The sequence below is a fragment of the Podarcis bocagei genome (assembly GCF_964188305.1).
Source record: "Podarcis bocagei genome assembly, chromosome: 6".
NCBI classification, from domain to species: Eukaryota; Metazoa; Chordata; class Lepidosauria; order Squamata; family Lacertidae; genus Podarcis; species Podarcis bocagei.
In genome coordinates this window covers 62,376,793-62,397,714 of record NC_138130.1, presented here as the reverse complement: position 1 = coordinate 62,397,714, position 20,922 = coordinate 62,376,793, and the positions used below count along the sequence as shown (strand labels likewise).

Genomic DNA, 20,922 nt, shown 5'->3' with positions numbered 1-20,922 from the left:
GGGCCATTAAGGGGAACAAAGAAAGTAGCTCTGTATGAGATGGCAAATGGGTGGGGGCCCATTTATCAACTCACAAGTACAGTGGTACCTCGGGTTACATACGCTTCAGGTTACAGACTCTGCTAACCCAGAAATAGTACCTTGGGTTAAGAACTTTGCTTCAGGATAAGAACAGAAATCATGCTTTGGCGGCACGGCGGCAGCAGGAGGCCCCATTAGCTAAAGTGGTGCTTCAGGTTAAGAACAGTTTCAGGTTAAGAACAGACCTCTGGAACGAATTAAGTACTTAACCCGAGGTACCACTGTAGTTAGTTAGTTAGAAAGACAAGAACAGAGAGTTTGAAGTGATGTAAGCAAAAAGCAAAGCAGCAAGCTGGGAAGCAGGGAACCTAGAGAGACAGAGCAATGTTTGATTTCTGTTTCAGTGCAAGGCTGCAGCCTGGTGGGAAGCAAGGCCCTCTTGGGGTGTTAATGCTGTGAACTCCTCCACCATAGGCTCAGGTTGTATATATGTGAAAATAATCAAAGGGAGTGCAGACTGAGCCTCAAGTATTATGCAATACACCTGCAGTTATTAAAACAATTGTAATTATGTAAAAATTTGGGGAAAGTAAACATGTTTTCTAGATGACAGATAAAGGAAAGAGGTGAGGCAGTGGCAGTCATCCAGTTTATCATTGGCTTTGTGCCTACAGGTTAAGGCTCCAATGCTGTACACACTTTCTGTGGAGTTAAGTCCCACTGCACACACTGATGCTAATCTGGTGATGTTGCCAAGGTCTGAAATTCCCTTGTTCAAAATGTAAAGCACAATAACTTGTGGGGGCTGCCCTCCCATTCAAAGCAAGCATTTCAACCACATCCTCCCTCCCCCTCTTTTTTCTGGCTCTGTTTGTAATGCCAGCCAGAAATTAGTTCCTAACTTCCTTCCACACCTCTCTTCTTTTTTTGTGCTTAGAAACTTGCATGGCAGCATCTGAGTTTCTATGGTCCCTTGGAAGCTGCATCCTGGGCATCACAGCGTGAACAGGAGTGTAACAAGATCCAAAATGGGCTTGTAATTAGCATGGTTACTTCCAATCCTGTTTTCCAATATTTTAGAGGAGGAATAGCCCTTCCTTTTATGACTCAGGAAGGGGTTTCACCCATCACTGCTTACATCTGAGTAAATATGCAAATGATTACAAACAATAATATATTAACAGAGCAATATTATGGAGGTGTGGGTGGGAAGAGAATTCACCACATCCAAAGTTGGCTGCACGCAGGGTGGAAGATGAATTGTACCTTTTAAGATTTATTGTGTTCCTTTTCTTTCATCTTCTCCCCTCCCCCATTGACAAGAATGGATGGGGATTAATTACAGCAGCTCCAGGTCTGGTGTGGTTTCAAGGTCTGTTCCAGATGTGGGCGTGGGTGTGCATTGGGGGAACAAGGGGGCTTAGAGTACTGTGGATCCATGGTCTTCCCCACCACACCACTGGGGCACCCTGCATTGATCCTGTAGCCCCCTCAACCACTCTCCCAAGAAGCATAAAATTTCTCCCTAAGCTCAACTGCTTTATACTTCTGATAAGGAAAGAAAAAATTGGATCCACATGATTCTGATCAGCTATTGTGGATTGGATAGCAATGATCAAGTGGCAGACCTGACCCAAGACATTTTGGCACCTAAGCCAAAACAGAAAATGGCAACCATTCCCACACCAGGGAAGAAGGGTTGAGTGAAGATCTACATCAGATACGAGGAGGTCAGATCAACTTTACCCAAAGGTTGAATCGGGAATCATAGGCTGTGCTGTTACACATGGGGGTGGGAGGGGTTCTGAATCTTGCTGGGTGGGGGCAGCTCCTGCCTAGGGGTCGGAGGAGAGCAGTGACACCTTCTAATATTTTCAGATTGGCTTCTGTCAATCAGTGATGTCCAGGTTGGCAAGAGGAGGATGCTTGGCGCTTAGCTTCCTCCGCCCCTCAATACTGGGGGGGGGGATGAGCCACAGGCTAATAACAATAACAACAACAACAATACCTTTATTATTTATATCCCACCCTGGCTGGGTTGCTCCAGCCATTCTGAGTGGCTTCAAACACATATAAAACATCAAACATTAAAACCTGCCTGATACAGGGCAGCCTTCAAATGTCTTCTAAAAGTTGTGAAGCTCTTTATCTACTTGACATCTGATGGGAGGGCAATTCCACATCGAGGATGCCACTGCTGAGAAGGCCCTCAAAAATATTGAGGAGGTTGAAGACACCTCCACCTCTAGGAGTTGTCCCTTTTGTAGCTTGCTTCCTTCCCCCTCTACGTATTTCGCTTGCTCAGTTCACAGTACAGTAATCAATACTCCTCCTATGCTCAGTGGAACCTAATTGCAGCAGTGCAGCAGTGAAAGGGTTACACTTGTTTCCCCGGGAGGATTTTTTGAATCCTACGTCGGAAAGTTCCATTTACAGCACCAGGCAAGTGATGTTTTTTTTAAAAAAATGGTTTGTTCCGGGCTCCGTGATATTCCAAGTCGTAGCCTTTTGTTATCCAATAGCGCAGGGTAGTTTCTAACCCTTTGCCATGGCAAGAAAGTTACATGGGAATGTGGGCTGTTGTTGCCGCCGTCGTCTTCAAGGGAGGAGATTCTCCATCTCCGCATTGTAGCCGTTTTGTATTTCTCTTTCTTTCTGAGCAGTTTGGGGAGGCGCGGCTCCTTTAAGGTGTCCTGAGGCGGCACCAGACCTGCAGCGGCAAGGCGAGAAAGCCAAGCGCGCGCTCTATCTCGCGCCTGCCTCGACGCGACGCCCGAAACTTCAGGGGCTGCTGGGCGAGACGGAGCTTTGCACCCCCTCAGCGTGGAGGCGAGGAGCTACACCCTTTCTCCACCAGGGGCTGCCCAGAAGAGGAGAACGAGGCCGCCCTCAGAAGTTTTTCCACCCCACACAGCCGGTCCCTCGCTTTTGTGCCAATCTCCGCTTTTGGAGAGGGAAGGAGCTGGAGGAAAAGGAGGAGGAGAGAGCCGTCGCTTCGCAGGACGGACAGCCGGGAGGTGCGGGCTGGTGCGACGCGCGACTCCGCTCTGGCTGCCGGGAAGCTGCTTCGCTTCAAGTGATGGGACCCAGGGCTGCTGCTGCTGCTGCTGCGATTGCGCTGCCACTTCTGTCTGCCGCGCGCTCGCCCAGCGCCACTCCAGGCAAGTCCTCGCCAAGAGCATCCGCCGGCCCGTCTCCGCCACCCGCTGCCTGAGACCCTCGCAAGAAGCGGCGGCACTTTCTGCACTTCGCCGAAGGGCCCCTCTCGTGACCTGCGCGCTCCTTGCTCCTTTCTTTCCTTGAGGAGAGCCAAGCCAGCCAGGCAGCCAGCAAGCGCGGGCAGCAGGCGGGCTGCTGCTTTTGTTTCTCGCTTGCTGTCGGATGGTCCCGCGGCGCGGCAAGGCGAGGCAGCCCCCTTTGGGATAACCCGGGGCGAGAGGAAAGCGCAGGCTTGGGCTTGGGCTGGAGCTGCGGAGCCCTGCCTGCTTTGGCTGACAATAGAGACTCTTTGCGAAGAGCCCGGACGAGGCTCCCCGTTCAACTTCTGGAGGATTTGGGACGCCGCCGCTTACGTTAAGCTGCTTGTGGATTTACAAACTGGGAAGCCTTGGAGGGGTTTTTGGCGAAAGTCCTCCCCCTCCCCCTCTTCCTCCAGCCCTCCCTTTTGGCATGAGATTATCGACAGGCTCCACCTGGAGACAATGATCGCGGAGTTTGTACACTTCTATCTCTTTGGATTATTATGTCTCTGCTCAGGTAATCGCTGCTCCTCGAATGATTTTTATTTATTGATCTCGTATTGTCGAGCGGGCAGATGGCTCCTTTGCTTATCCCAGTTGGGGCAGGATTCAAGGAAGTGTAAAACTCTAGCCGTTGCTGCTGATTTAAGCAGGAAATAATTAAACATGTGCTTAAGTCTTACACTGAAAACAATGGGCCATTCTCAGGAGTCATCCACTTTAGTCACTCGCTGCAGGGCAACTGAGCCTAGGATCCAGCTGAAGATGCTCAACAATTTTATCCAATCTTTGTTCCCCAAGCTTGCTCTTATTTCTCTCTCTCCTCAGGTTTTTTTGCCTGTTCAAGTGATTTTTAGTATGTGGGTGGAACTGACTTTCGTCTAGCCTTGAGGTTATGGAGCGCATGTGCACAGTGCATGCATCAGTTTGCATCCATAGTTTTGAAAAATTAAAGCAGGGTTATTGGCAGCAAAGGACTGGTTCTCTGATGCTTCCAAACTCGTCAGTCCGCTTCTAGAAACTAGATGGAGCAAGTCAGCTGAGAGCTTAACACTCCAGGGTCTAACTATATGTACTTGACACTGCACATCCCAAGGATTGATGCCTTACAGGCCTATCAAATGCATGTTTACTCAAAAGCAAGCCCTACTGTGTCCAGTGAGTCTTGGTCTCTAGTCGCTTGTGTTTTATAGATCAGTTTGCACATGAGTAGAGTAGGCGAAGGTAGATCATGGAGCAAGCTGGTCTGTCTCTCTCTCCCCGCCCCCCATGTCCTCACTGCTAGGACCAGCCACTCTAGTTGGCAACAAGGGGGCTATTAGTCCTTGTTTGATGTATGCAGAGGACTGTAATTAAATTAGATCATAAAGAAACAGCAGGAAACAACTTCTTCCTACAGTTTTAGGTGGGAGGGGGAGAGGTTACAGGTATTGGCAAGTAGGAAGCTAGAGGCATGGTTAATTCAGTATATGTTAATTGATGTACTGATATGAAGCATCACTTTTTAAACCTTTGTTAAGGGCATATTGTTCCAGTGTTCAATATTTATATGGTAATAACTATGGTTCATCACTAGCCATTGGTGTTTACCTCCTGGAGTAAGTGGATAGTTCACTTCTACATAGATTTGCTTGCAGTGACCTTTCTTTGAAATGGAAATTCCAACTAAGAGATGTTTAGGATCAAGATAGATTTATTATCTCTGGAGTTACTTAAGTTTCACTCTTTCATGAATTTCACCCTTTACACACACTTCCAAGTTCATTATGCATGTTTAGTTGGAAGTAAGTACTGTATGAAGTTCGGCAGATATGTGCTTGTGGAATTGGATTGATAAATTATTGGTTTAAAACACTTTTTAATCCCATCCAGAAGGGTTCTCCCTTTCCTTAACTTCTGTTAGCAAGTCAGAGCTTGTGCTCACACCCACCCTCAGCTGGCAACTTTTAAACAACGTACAAAGGGGATTTTAGAATTTGAGTATGATTATTTTGAAAGGATATAAACTAGGATGTGACTACTAGCTCAGTTTTCCGCAAACTAACTGTAAATTTTCTGGCAAAGTCTGGAAGCCTGGCACATATGTTAAATCATTCACTCTGACCGCAAAAAATTGTTACAATCCCATGAAACCTATTCCCTTGATCAGAGGTGACATGAGAACAGTCTGGATAGGAAAATGAGCTACTTCCCATGTGCTGAATGGGATATAACCCATGAGACAGGGGTTACTTTGCAGTAGGGCAGCTGGCTACTGCTCTGTGGGAGTAGGACAGGTGACTAGGTTAAACCTGAAACCCTGTATCTGTTTTTTCTTAAATTCTTGAGTAATGTCACCAGCTCACTCAGTTTCCATTATTTCACAGAGTGCACTTTAAGCACAGAGTTGGATGCAAATTGCAGTCAGTGGGAGGAAACTGTCTCAGTTGCCTCTTTTACTAACACTCTTAGCCCCCCCCCCCAATTTATAGCAAAAGGGTTCCCTTGTGGTTATTTTTTATTCCCTTTCCTATGCTAAAAGTTTCTTCTCATGTGTAAAGTGACGTGTCAAGTGTGATAAACAGAGGAAGGCAAGATCATTTAGAAGATAGTGGGATTAGTGGTCATTAGTCACTGTTTGAACTGGTTTAATTAGCTTTGGGAAGTTTTATCCTGGCTGTAGTGTCATGCCAGTGCGGTGCAAGTTAGTTGCAGATTTCATATCTTAAAACTCTCCAGTTCTTAATAGTCCTTCACAGTAAATTTATGAGTCATGAAGGTCCCATGGAAGTATTTGCTGTGTTTGGTTCTTTCTTCTTGAGTTACTTTAAAATGCACAAATACTCTATTGTTTTAGTTCAAGGTGAGGACAGTGTGCTTGTCTAACTTAAAAGGTTGCAGTTGTCCCGTTTTCTTCATCTGCAGTGCAAGAGAACTGTTCTTACTGAGGAATAGTCTGGGATTTTTGTTGTCTGATTTTCCATATTTCACTTCCAGCTTCTGTTTATTCTGAATTGCAACATGACCATCAACGTGAAAAACCATTGGGCCAGTTGTGATGCTTTTTTTTTTTTTTTACTTCAAGAGGTATTTGATAATAATTCTGGTGAAGATGGGGTTTTATTTTATATTTTCATTTTGCCATTAACTTTTTTATTTGGTTTTCAAGAAGTACGGATTGCATGGTTACAGGCATGGCTGCAAGGCATTTGACTTACTAAAAAAGCTAATAGAAGTTGAGTATCCTGACTATGACACTTCTTTTATAACTACTCTACAAGAATTTTCATGGGCCATATTGTGTACTGTACTCCCCCTGCCCCTATGTTCAACTAGTGTTGTTTTATAATGTTGAATAGGACCGAGTGAGTAATTTCAAATTCTGGAAATTTAGCAATCAGTTATTGCAAAAGCTAACTGATTGAAACATTATGCCAGAAGATACACATGGAAACAAAGAAAAGTTAACAACATTTGTTTTGGCCTGGAAGTTGTTTTGAGTACTGTATTTCACTCAGCAATGGTCTTTAAATTCTCATACAAAAGACCATGGCTTGCTTCTGTCCTGCTAATTAAAATATGTGTAACTGACATAATTATGCCTAATTATTAATGTTAATTCTTTCTATTTTTAAATAGAGAGCCAGTGTGGTGTAGTGGTTAAGAGCAGTAGACTTGTAATCTGGGGAAGCGGGTTCGCGTCTCTGCTCCTCCACACGCAGCTGCTGGGTGACCTTGGGCTAGTCATACTTCTTTGAAGTCTCTCAGCCCCACTCACCTCACAGAGTGTTTGTTGTGGGGGAGGAAGGGAAAGGAGAATGTTAGCCGCTTTGAGACTCCTTCGGGTAGTGATAAAGCGGGATATCAAATCCAAACTCTTCTTCTTCTTCTTCTAAAACAAGCACAGTCTTGTGTCTTTATTCAACTTCTGATCCAGAAAAAAATCTTTTCAGTCAAATTTGCTAGAACTTTAGCTGAAAAGAGCTAAGTCTATTCATGGTATGGATTTATTTTTTTCTTATTTGTTCACCAATTTTAAAACACTTTATAATGTGTTGCTAATTACATAGAAGCCTAGCGTAATACCTAAAAGTGTGAGCCAGCAAATGCATGGTTCAATTCTCTTCCCAGCCACAAATTCTCTCAGCCTTTGTTATATGAGAATAATGCTGGCTTAACTTGGCTGTTGTGAGCTTTCCTGATATAATATGTTCAATGTGCTTCTAATATTAATATACCCACTGAGTTCTGTGGGACTTACTCTTAAGTTTAGTGTGTGCTGTATTGTGGTTGTAAACACAACTTCCTATTTACATACTGCGTTGTAAAGGTTACATTCCAGTTACCTTTTTGCCTCATTATATACATGGTAACCATTTCTAGCTAGCACTCCATGAGGTTACTGCTTACTCTACATAGAAACAAACAAAGCAGCAACAACACAAAGAGGAGAGTATAACATCAAATCACTGTTTCTTTTGTGTTCTAAAGGGTTCATATGATCCAGAGACCATGGCATAACTCTATGTTAGCCCTCCTACTGCAAAGTTGATCCTTCTGTTCTGTTTTGGAAATCAATCTATTTGTGGATTAATTGAAGCAATATGATATACAGTGGTACCTCGGGTTACATATGCTTCAGGTTACATACACTTCAGGTTACAGACTCTGCTAACCCAGAAATAGTACCTCGGGTTAAGAAATTTGTTTCAGGATGAGAACAGAAGTCGTGCTATGGCGGCACGGCAGCAGCAGGAGGCCCCATTAGCTAAAGTGGTGCTTCAGGTTAAGAACAGTTTCAGGTTAAGAATGGACCTCTGGAACGAATTAAGTACCCGAGGTACCACTGTACACAAGTTTATTTGAGAAATAATCTTAGTTTGCCCTCCATGCTGAATAGCACAACCAGTGGAGTACTTCCACTCTGCTCTCTGGTATGGAAATACAAACAATTTGTATTTTTTCATGGATCTTTAGCTAGTGGATTGGACAGCACACCATGTCACATAAGAATCTAAAATGGTACACCTTCTTAAAAAGGGAAGTAGAGAAAAGGGGAAATAGAGCTATTGGGGAGGGCATGGAGAAATAGAAGACCCGTATTGTACATTGAAATTAGTTGCATCCCTTGTCTGAAAAGGTGGAGGAATACTGTTTTAAACAAAATGAATGTGTTTATAATTTCATCTTGTTAAGTATGGTTTGCAAAAGTTTACTCAATAGTTTGGATAATGGTTTCAACCAGATAGAATTGAAAAACAGCCCTGATTCTCATGCCATTGACTTCAAAAGCTATGTGCTTTAGAGGTCCATACAGCCTCTATAAAAACTGAAGTCATGTGCCCACTTTCCGATAGTGAGCCCAGTCAACTTACTTCTGAGTGAACATGCCTAGGATTTTGTGTTATAAGACATTTCAGTTACATTATTAAACAGGGCCGCTCTGGAGTAGTAAAAATGGATGTTGATTGCATTCTGTTTTGGAGGTTGAAACCCCAAAACTACACAGACACACACAAGCTTTTAAGTAAACCTCCTCAAAACGTGATGGTCCCTGTGTGTCAAACTGGATAGCGATTGTTCTACAATAAGAAAGAATAGTTCACTACAGTCAGTTCCTTCTTCAAAGAAGGCCTTTCAAAGGGCTAGGAATTACTTACTCATATGCCAAAAGTTGCTACATGTAGAGATCAAAAGATGCTGCCACTGCACTCTCTAGGTTTTTTGTGTGATCTTCTAGCTGTGTTAGTAAAATGAGAATTGCATTTTTTCCCTCCCTGTGACTAGAAGTTTGCATTAAGATTGCTTACATGATTCTTATTATAGCTTTTTATTTGGTTTTAAAGATAGTATTTAGAAAGGAACATTTGAACATTCATAGTTTAGTCTTTCTGATAGTGGAATGTAAAACTTGTTAGAATAACTTTAGGAATTAATATATGGCTAATGGTTTTGTTTGGTCAGTTTGTCCATCTTTCTTGTTGGATCACCTATTTCAGCTTTTGTAACTGCACTGTGAAACTCACACCATTCACCCATCTAATAAATCTTTAAAAAAATGTTCTTACTAGCAGAATAGCTAAGGAGTGGAGAAGTTGTATAAGTCTATCTTAAGAGGCAATCCTCCCTTTTCCAGTAAAAAACCCAGCTGGAACCCTACTTATGTGTGGAAAAACTATACATACCTAATTAAACATGGCAATGGGATTTGTCACTTCCGCTGTGCATGAATGCTCAATCAAATGAGTGGCAGGTTTCCACTGTGTATAAGTAGCAAAATAGATATGTACTTTTTGTGAATTCAGAGGAATTCTTATTAACCCCCATTAAGCCATTAAGTTGTATGCTTCATATTCTAAATGAAATTTATTAAAAATACAGTGCAAAATATCATATTTTAGCTTTCGTAGTGTTCTTCCAAAAGTAACCATGACTGTGACTACATAGTATTATTACTATAGAGTGAAATTGTTTGCCTGATCTGTAACTTTTTTTAAAAAAAGAAAAAAGGAGGTACTATTAATATCGGCAGTGACAAAGGTCTGTATGTGAGTGCATGCATGCATGTGTTGCAGAGATGGAAGGGTGTACTCAAACTAACTTGATGATATGCCTTCCTGCCTCTCACCTCTCTCTTTTGGTAAAGCTGCTCGGAAAGGACAGCAGCTGCTGCATGCTGAGTTGCATAAATATAAGGTGCTGTTCATTATGAGTTTCATTCCTTATTTGCCAGGTGCAAAGTGCACTCTAGTGTTTGGTGTCAAAGGAACAGAGGGACATTCACTCTTGGCCAGAAATTTTCCCTCGTGGCAAGTATCTGATGTGTACATACCCTCATTCTGCTATCAGGCAAGTGGTTACGCTACATGCTGGCTTGTTAAACTGGCAGTCCCTTGGCAGATGTCTAGACAAGCTGCCAACTATTAGTGCTGGATGCTTTAAACCAGCTTCAGTCTGATGATCCCTGGGTTCCCGAAGAACCATAAACATGTGGAGTCAGGGGATTAATGTATCTCTCTTCTGGCTTGGTCAGTAAAGATGAGCCATGTGACTAACAGTGACTGGTGCAATATATGTAAACAGTACCATAGTTTTCAAGCCCATCCAGATTTTCCAAGTGATTACTTTAGACGTTGTCAGTAAAAGCGTGCAAAAAACTAACAAACAGCATTTCTCCCCCCCCCCCTTTGCATGGGAGCAATCCCTTATAGATTATAGCTATGAGGAAATGCCATGTGCCATGTTGTATGTGTACACTTGACTTCTAAAAGGAACTTAATACGAACACAGTTGAGGTGAATGGGGGCACATTTTTTCCAGCTTTCTCCCTAAAAGGCCTCTTGCAAGATTGTGTCTTTGTGGCTTTTTGTCAATTCTCTTCTGAGATTTGATAAGCCTTATTGGTATTGGGGGAAAGAAGGAAGGACTGCAAAGTGTCCAATGAAGAAATACAACACAAAATTACCTTCAGAAAATATAGAGGCATTGCTGTAGTGAGAGAAGTGACTGCTGTGTCATTACTTGCCAGCTGTGTTTGTTTTAAACAAAACTAAATGGACTACATAGTTAGGAAGTGCAGAGTCTTCACAAGATGATCTGCGTACTGAAGGAAAGAAGCTTTCACTGGAAAGTGATGGTGCCACATGCAATGCAATGGGAACCCTTGGCACTCAAACAGCCATATTCCATGAAGCAATCTCAATAGCAATAGATGACATAATCTCTGACAAAGAACCATATATGCCTGCTGAAAAAGAACTGCAGTTTCATTACCTTATGGTTCACATGCAACAATGATTCATCAAGTTCATTTGCTGGAAAGGCCCAAAATTACCAGATTAAAACAACCTCCAGTTACATTGTTGTGAAATAGTCTGATTTAAAAGAATTCCAGTAAAATTTGCATTACAGGATTAGAATAAAACCAGTGATTCATTCATTGGCTTAAAATTTATTATGCAATGAAAATGTAAACAGACTTGATGATATTTCGAATGTGAGTTATTTCATATAGCTGGTGAGGATGTATAGCAATTTTAGTGTAGCAAAAGGGTGATTTCACAAACAATACAAAGTGGTTATTATTGCCTTTGTGCTATAGCTAATGATTGGGCCTTTTACAGAGTGATGGGAAAGTACCTTTTTAATAGCTAAGTGACTGTATGATTTCTTCCCAAATGGAAGCCACTAATTTGAGGATGATTACCGGTAAATGTGTGTGAGACACTATAAAAACTTCCATCAGAAAACATTTTTAGAGTTTGACTTCTTTGAAAACTGGTAAAAGAAAGGGGAAGTTAAAAACAAAGCCCCACAAGTAAATTATTAAGAAAGAGTTATACTCCTAGTGGTTTCCTCAGTGTTTTTACTACCAACTTTAAAATTCTGCAGCTTTACTGAAGAATTACAATGATGTGTGCAAGATATGATTGTAGTAGCTCTGATTCCTTAATTAACACCCTAAGCCAGGTGTAGGCAGAAGGCCCTTTCAGTGTAACTATTCTTCAAGACTTTCAGGTAAAAAGAAACTGAGTGCTTGCCACAGACGTTTTGACCTTCTCTAATGTATTAATAGCAGTGCACTGAATTGGTTGCCATATCTGTATCCTTCATGTAAGGATAGATATTTGCCAACTCATTAAGCATGTGTAATTGAAGAATTTTTCACTTTTAAGGAGGATAAAATGGTTTAAAAGCAGTTATCCAAATTTCATTGCTCATGTTCTATTTCAAGCACATTGTTGCAAAATTCCTCTCATATAGTTGAGGATGTCACTAATCAAGGTACTCTGAGTGACCCTGCCTTAGAGCAGCTTCCCCCCAACCTACCCCCAATGTTGTTGGGCTGCAACAGGGATTCATGGGAGTTGCATGTCAATACATCAAGAGAACACCAGATTGCTTTAGAGCTAGAGACTTAATTAACCTGGTGTGCTCTGGTCCATGGGGTCACGAAGAGTCGGACACGACTAAACAACTAAACAACAACAATAATTAACTTTGAGAAAACATACAATACACTCTTTCCAAGTTTTAGCAACCAACTGTATTTTAAAATTATAAGTTGGCCAGTGCAGCCAAAACTTTGGTTCAGGCTTTAATTTCCTGGTTTGTTCACCTGGAAGTCAATAGCTAAAGCACAAGGAATAGCTTAGAGGAAGAAAGCCCAGTGTGCGCATTTGTTATAAGTATCAGACCACAACACTGGTTATCTAAATTATAGACAAAAAGAACTATTCCTTGCAATGATAATTGGACATAATTCAAGGGAAGTTGGAATACAGTGGTACCTCAGGCTACATACACTTCAGCCAGTGTGGTGTAGTGGTTAAGAGCGGTAGTCTTGTAATCTGGGGAACCGGGTTCGAGTCTCCGCTCCTCCACATGCAGCTGCTGGGTGACCTTGGGCCAGTCACACTTCTTTGAAGTCTCTCAGCCCCACTCACCTCACAGAGTGTTTGTTGTGGGGGAGGAAGGGAAAGGAGAATGTTAGCCGCTTTGAGACTCCTGAAGGGGAGTAAAAGGCGGGATATCAAATCCAAACTCTTCTTCTTCTTCTTACATACGCTTCAGGTTACAGACTCTGCTAACCCAGAAATAGTACCTCGGGTTAAGAACTTTGTTTCAGGATGAGAACAGAAGTTGTGCTATGGCGGTGCGGCGGCAGCAGGAGGCCCCATTAGCTAAAGTGGTGCTTCAGGTTAAGAACAGTTTCAGGTTACGAACGGACTTCCGGAACGAATTAAGTACTTAACCCGAGGTACCATTGTATCATGTAGGAAGAGTGAACATTCAGCATTTGCATCTAAGGACCACATAGAAGATAATTCAAATGGGCGCTAGCTATGTAATTTTTGTTAAGTGATGTTAGTGATTTTAATTTGTGCCCTAAGAGTTGATAAAAAATAGTTTTCATGGAGTACTATGAGGAACATTTGATAACTTAAAATGACTTCTAATAAAGTGGTTTGGATGGCTGAATGACTCCTGGAGAACTTATTATATTTTGCTTGTTCTCAAACATGTCCATTTGTTTCTGAGTGCTGATTTTGACAAAGACCTTGGTGTCTTGAGGCCAGGTTGTCCCAAGGACCATCTCCTCCTGAGTGAACCTGCCCCGGTTTTAAATAATAATAATAATATATTTATTTATATCCCACCCATTTGGCTGGGTTTCCCCAGCCACTCTGGACAGCTTCCAACAAAATATTAAAAATACAATAAAACATCAAACATTAAAAACTCCCCTAAAAATTAGTTCATTAGTACCCTTGCCCCAAAGGTTGTGATGGGTGGTAAAAATAAAAAATAAAAATTCTTAGTGGTGGACCCAGATTCAAGAATAACCTCCAGTTATTTGGGACCAGTCATTCATGTCCTTCCCACTGGACCACATCCCTTCCAGCCAGAGAGAAAGTGACAAACACGTAGCAATTGAAGTTATAACTTGTTAAAATAGTGAGATCTTTACTAATGTCACTACTATTGTGGTATAAAATATGCTTCCTCCATTAACTGTCACCTAGCAGCAGCCATTTCATCAGCAGAGGGGGGAAAGATGGAAAGCAGGCCTAGCACCTGCTTCATTAAGGTCAGGTTCCCCTCTCAGTCAGCTGTGACTTGGTAGCATCCAATGCATCAGGCTGCAGCTGAGAAGGCAGGCAGGGCCACTCTATCAGCACAATTGATTTACCAGCAACCTTTCCACCTCAGCAGGTCATTAGAAGAACTTTTAACTAATAATTTGTTCCTGAGTTGGCTTTTTTCTCATCCATCTTGATCCATTTTTCTTTCATGTTGTGTCTTCTTAGATTGTGAGCGATGAGGGCAAGTCATCCCTTTTTAAGTGATTTGTAAGCCTGTGGTTTTTTTGGTTGATGAGTGGAATAAAAATGAATAACACACCTGAATATGCTATTTATAACTATGAATGTATGTCATAGGTATATTTGAAACAACTTGCTGCATTATTGCTCGAAAAATGACGCTAACATGGAGAACTAAAATAAAGGAAGATGATTTTTTAAGAGAGTAAGAGTGCTGATTGTGAAGCATTTGTCCATTAATTTTGGCAGTTACTGTAGGGTAAGTTACCATGTGTGAAAAATGATGCTAGTATTTGGTAATGAATGACAAGTAATAATTCAATGGACACTATATTAAAGTATATTGCTTACATAGCATTTTGTGAAAAGAAAAAGTCACACGTTGAAAATGATTCAGTTTATATATTTGCAGAAGTATTTACAGAGGATTCTTTAGAAGACTGTCTGGAACGTTGAACTTGTTTTGAAGTTATATATCCTTTGAATATAACTCATTAATATTCACAGAATAATGTTAGCCTATATGGAAGTTGTACAGTTGCAGCATAAAAGTGAAGCAACTGATGTTGCATAGTGTTTATTTCAGTTACATTTGTATATTTTATTGTTTTCATCTGGCAGTTTAAACACAGAAGTAACTTAGCAGAATTCTCACCTGAACTGCTATTGTTAATGCCCCCCTCCCCCCCCCCGGTTGTTCATAATTTCATTAGGGGATTACAGTGGTAACAATAACAAAACTTCTGCTTTTGCCAAGCTTTTAGCATCAGGGAGCTGAGTCAAATGAACACTGAGTAGGAACAATTTAGAAACATTGGACAAAGCAAAAGAGATGTTTGTTCTCTTGAAAGCTAACAGATTTATTGTAACACTTTGTGGACTACAAACCATTTCACAGGCAACTTGACCTGGTAATAATAGTATTAACAGTAGAAAGCTAGGCATAATTAATGTATTGCAAGAACCTTAGTCAAATATTGACAATAACAAAGATGAGCTGCAGTGGGACTTGAGCTTGCACACTACAAGCAATGACTGATTTATTCATGTCTGCATGGTGCCAAACCCAGAGGTGACCCAAAATGTCAACAAAAGGGCAGAATGGGGATGGAATAGGTGGGGTGGAATGGAATGGAATGCTTTATGTGGGCCCCACAAACACATTTGTGCAGGAACATAACCCCTGCACAAAACGGGTATTGCTTGTGCAATATTTCCTCTTCCAGCTTGATCAGAAACATTCACCTTAGTTTTAAATTAACCATAGCTAGGGTTCAGATGTAATGCTGCACTGTGATTAATTTTAACTATGGCTTTTAAAAGAAAATCAGGTTTAAGGAGAGTGTCTGTATCAAAGGTTTTATTTATAGAATTATATACTGCTTTCAACCCCCATAAGCTCCCCTAAGGCAGTGCACAATAATAAAAACCCAATTCTAATAACAGTAAAAGTTGAAAACGGTAAAACTACTACAAAATAAAATAAAGAAAACAACAAGTTAACATACAGATAAAACCCCTTAAAGTCCTGATGAAATAAATACATATTGATTGCCCCTATCTTTGTGGAGAGAGCTCCACAACTGAGTTTACTCCCACAGAGGCCTTCATCCCATGTTATTGCTAGCTGTACCTCTCATGGTGAAACATAGAGCCAGTGATTGTAACTGATAACAGGTCAACAGGGAAGGAGTTAATCCTTCAGATATTCTGGTTACAAGCTATTTAGGGCTTCATATAAGCAGCACTTTGAATTCGGCCTTGAAACCAATAGGTATTTGTGCAGAAGAAATAGAAAGCCAACTTCACTTTCCCACAGCTGAAGACGTACAGTGGTGCCCCGCAAGACGAATGCCTCGCAAGACGGAAAACCCGCTAGACGAAAGGGTTTTCCGTTTTTGAGCTGCTTCGCAAGACGAATTTCCCTATGGGCTTGCTTCGCAAGACGAAAATGTCTTGCGAGTGTTCCGATTTTTTTTTTGCTTCCCCCCCTTTTTTCTAAGCCGCTAATAGCCGTTTAGCCACTAAGCCGCTAAGCCTTTAATAGCCGCTAATTCGCTAAACCGCGAATAGCGCTAATCCGCTAAGCCGCTAATAGGGTTGCTTCGCAAGACGAAAAAACCGCTAGACGAAGAGACTCGCGGAACGGATTATTTTCGTCTTGCGAGGCACCACTGTACACCCACTGAAATAGATGGACATGGCCTATTTGAGTGAAGCTTAGCTGAATGCCACCTATCAATGACTGCAAGAAGAGATGAAAGGTTTTTTCTTGCTTTCTTTTCTTTCTTTCTTTCTTTCTTTCAAGGGAAAACTTGATCTTCAGATCTGAGCCATTTTGTTTCACAGCTTTTTTTGGGGGGGTGCTTCTAACATTGACATTGAAGCTATTGCTGAAGCATAGCAAATTCTCATCCATTTGGAAGCATTTAAAATCACATCCATTCCATATGCAAGTATTGCTGACATTCCAAGGATGAGGAAAAAGAGCCATGCTTTAGTGGCCCCTCCCACTAAATGATATATAAAAAGGAGCTCTTATATACATAGTTTTAAAAACTCTAATGTGTCCCAATTTGATAAGGTGAAGTGTGCTACACAGCCCATAATCCATGAATATAAACATTTGTACTTTGCCATTTACAAATCCAGGCATTCCAGATTTGCTGAACCTTGCAGGATAACTTCAGCTTTTAGGGTGCTTTCAATATTAAGCCAAGCATAGTAACTGCAACATCTCGGCTGCAACAGTGCTGGAATTGGCTAGCACATATTCTGCCAAGCCAGGAAAGTGAACTGTAAAACTAATAATTTCCCTTGAGCCTACGCTAAACCGATGCATGCCAGCTACTCCCACAGGAACAGAGAGCCTAACAGTTAAGAAAGAAGCTGTGTGTAAACAACCACTCTGCTTCAAGGCAGTTGTTCTTATAGGCTTTGGTGGATTTGATTCAAATATATACCGCAGTAAACAAATTCGGAGAATAGCATACCAAACCATTATTTTTCTCCTGTGAAAGGATCTAGTGACCCAAGCATCTGAGATGCAGGCCAAGATTTTCTTTTTGCCTAAGAAGATACATGCAACTGTGATCTGAAGAAAACAAGTTTTATTTCAAGTGGGCTTCTGTAGTTACCATCTCTTGCCATTTTTATGCACTACTAACAACATTTAAATTTAGTATGCATCCTTTTTAATAAATGAATGACTGCATTTTTTCTATTAATACGTTTTTGGATTTTGAGAATCAATTTGCATTTATTTTAAAGAAATGTATACAGGCAAATACCATATTTTTCGCTGTATAAGACGCACCAGATCACAAGACCACCTAGTTTTTGGAGGAGGAAAACAATAAAAAAAAAATTCTGAATCTCAGGAGCCAGAACAGCCAGAGGGATCGCTGCGTAGTAAAAGCAGCAATCCCTCTTGCTGTTCTGGCTTCTGTGATAGCTGCGCAGCCTCCATTCGCTCCATAAGACGCACACACATTTCCCCTTACTTTTTAGGAGGGAAAAGGTGAGTCTTATAGAGCAAAAAATGCGGTAGTTAAAAAATCTAGCTGACATGGGGGAAGGCCTGGGAAATCTTTTAGAAAACCAGACTGCTAATCAAGACTAGGTTGCCTCCAGCTACCACAGCAAAAACAGTGTCTCAGCAGACCTCATGAGTAGCATATTTTACATGCGTTCTTCCCCACCTCAGCTGTATCCCATGTTGGATATTAGATTTTAAACTTTTAATTAAATAGATATTTACTATAGATACATATGAATGCAAAAAGAAAGAACAGAAACACAAACATTCATCTACTGAATACATATGCATGCCAGATTATACTACCCAATACACTGAAGCAACTCCTTTTGTTTTTAAGAAAACATATCTTTGCTTCCTGCCCCCTTCCCAGCAGCACATTCCCACTCACAGATAGCTCTGTTTTAACATTTTCTTTATTACAGCCTTGAAAAAGTGGGATGATGAATGACTACTATAAGTTTTTCCTGCAGGATTTAACAAGTATAACATAGAATGCTAGTCACAGCAAATGTCTGGGTGGAGTAGAGAAACCTCAGAAATGCTCCACACAGAGCCAGAAATTAAGAGCTGTGCCAACACTCCAATCATGTGCCGATCAGATTCATTTTTACAGAGCGACAACACATGCCATGTTCAATTCTTTGAAGAGAAGCTGTCTCAGGTTGATTCTGTGTTTAATTAGCAGGCCTAAGAAAGCTATCAGGAATCAGGTGTTGAATGAAAGTCAAATGAATCAAGTAAAGCCCATGGAGATGTGATGAAATGGCTGAGTTACAAAAGCTGGCTTGGATACAGGGTGGTAAGAGATGCTTCTGGGTGGGATGTTTTGCTGAAGTGTGGCAATGACTTGTGAAGCCATGTCTTCTTCTACTATACTAAGACTTGCCCTGGGACTGATTCAGGTGATATACAAATTGTGCAAACAAGCCTTTATGAAATAATGCATTATTGCATACTCAACATAAAACTAATAACAGTTCTTAAACTCTATAATTGCAGTATGTTCAGCTGTGATGAAGCAACCCTGAGCTCCTTTTTATTTAATAAATAAAACACAAAATAATGTACATTCCTTAATGAAATAGAAGTCCAAAGTGCTGGCCACCATATGACAATAGCTGTGAAGTGCAAACCAGATAGCTCATGTCTACCACAACAGAGGATCAAAAAATAAACTTCATTGCCATAAAATATTGATTAGGGTATTCTCATGATAGTGGCAATTGAGGTCCGTTTCAGATTACTTCATATTGTGATAAGAAGCAACCATTTTGTGAAATATGAAAAATTATTCCACTTTCCTTACCTCAGTTTCACAAATAAAAAATCTATATTAATGTATCCTTATTATCACATATAAGCCAAGAGGTGTATGAATATGTGTGAATCACTAATGTCCACCAAATAGTGGCATACAATAAAATGAGGGTGTAGAATTTCACACACACTCCACTTTGGAAATGGAATGTATACAGTGGTAACTCAGGTTACAAACGCTTCGGGTTACAAACTCCACTAACCCAGAAGTAGTACCTCGGGTTGCGAACTTTGCCCCAGAATGAGAATGGAAATTGCGCGGTGGCGGCAGTGTGGCAGCAGCGGGAGGCCCCATTAGAGAAAGTACACCTCAGGTTAGGAACTGTTTCGGGTTAAGAATGGACCTCCGGAATGAATTAAGTTCGTAACCCGAGTTACCACTGTATTAACATATTCCTGCATTGCAGAGAGGTGGAGTAGATGGGCCCCTCCATGATCCCATCCAACTCTACAATTCTGTGATACTAAGCTGGACACTACAGGCGATTTTTAAGCATGTTTAGCAAAGGTGGTTTTTTACCAGCACATGAAACAAAATATGCACTTTGAACAAATATTACAAATCAAAGTACAGTAGTGCCTCGCAAGACGAAAATAATCCGTTCCGCGAGTCTCTTCGTCTAGCGGTTTTTTCGTCTTGCGAAGCAACCCTATTAGCGGATTAGCACTATTAGCGGTTTAGCGGCTATTAAAGGCTTAGCGGCTATTAAAGGCTAAGCGGCTTAGCGGCTAAAAGGCTATTAGTGGCTTAGCGGCTTAGAAAAAGGGGGGGTAGCGAAAAAAATCGCAAGACTCGCAAGACGTTTTCGTCTTGCAAAGCAAGCCCATAGGGAAATTCATCTTGCGAAGCGCATCGAAAAACGGAAAACCCTTTCGTCTAACAGGTTTTTTGTCTTGCGAGGCATTCGTCTTGCAGGGCACCACTGTACTACATTTCCCGGGTTTTTTTGTGTCGTCGTTTTTTGGGGGAAGAAGAAGATGTAGCATGATGCTGTGCATAAATCATTCACCGCTCAATCCTCTATTTGTCTTACTTGGACAAAATTCCCATGGAGGACTTATAGGTTAGTGTGTCCAGGTTTGCAGCCTCCCTCTTAGCAGGCAGCTGGGAATTTTCTTACTGAGTGAGCTTGTGCCAATAACTACTGCTCTACTTCCACCTTTTGCTGTGTGGCTACGTTTTAGAAGTTTTCCACTTCCATTTGGAAGGGCTGTAGAAACATGGTTTTAAAATGTGGACAAAATACTGCTTAAATACACTGCACCAACTTTTTTCCTGTTACCTGTTGATACATATACATTTTGTATGTACTAATAAATACCATTTTTTCTTCTAAAGGCGTTCATGGCAGATGGCAGTATACACTACTTAGTTCATGTTGTTATGGTGTTTCTGAGTAAAAGTATTGATGTAGGAAACTGGTAATTTTATCTAGAATAACCTTAGCTTTATTTCCACATTTCCGATGTGATGGACTTCATTATTTACTCAGTTTTTGCTTTGGTATAGTTTTGGAAGAAAGAAGTAATAAACGGGGAACCTGCCTTTTAACTGCTTGTGTAATGCACATAAATCCATTTCTTCAGGCTCCATGAATCAAAAGTAAAGGGTGATTACCTTAGTCTGACTGCACCCCATGTAATTTCAGAGGCTACAAATGTTGTTACAAGCAAGGTATGGGTGAAAGCATAGTAAAGTTCCACTGAATGACTTTTACAGCTTTGAGCTAATGTACACAAACAAAGAAACTCTTGTTTCCCCCCTTCCATTGTGTGTGTAATGAGAGAGGTGTAAATTAGCCAGTCTTGCAGTGGAGTTCAATCTGTATTCACTTTTTAAAATTTCAGATAGAAAATCCCATTAAAATATAATTAAATGATCTTATGTTTAGCATTTTATCTTCTAAATGAGACAATGTCTGAATAATTGATAGCTTTAAAAGATATAATGCTCCATTATTCCTATATTTTCATCAAGATGAAGATATTTTTTAAAAAA

At 41.0% G+C, this 20,922-nt stretch overlaps 2 protein-coding genes across 5 annotated transcripts in view; one reads left to right on the top strand and one right to left on the bottom strand.

Annotated features, from left to right (window-relative positions):
* Positions 1 to 20,922, bottom strand: part of LOC308590040 (uncharacterized protein) — a gene marked incomplete at its 5' end in the record, with an annotated part of 378,432 nt that overhangs the window by 67,187 nt on the left and 290,323 nt on the right. The gene's annotated exons all lie outside the window — the stretch shown is intronic.
* ROBO1 (roundabout guidance receptor 1) overlaps positions 1 to 20,922 on the top strand; it is a 587,586-nt gene that overhangs the window by 311,882 nt on the left and 254,782 nt on the right. Inside the window, exon 1 of one of the 4 annotated variants that reach the window (XM_081199573.1) lies at positions 3,101 to 3,777. The exons of 2 other annotated variants lie outside the window; for them this stretch is intronic. In XM_081199573.1, coding sequence (XP_081055699.1) covers positions 3,723 to 3,777 — 55 coding nt within the window. In that variant the 5' untranslated portion in view covers positions 3,101 to 3,722. Of the gene's footprint in view, positions 1 to 3,100; positions 3,778 to 20,922 lie in introns of those variants that run through there. One more of the 4 variants, XM_081199574.1, reaches the window with a different exon arrangement.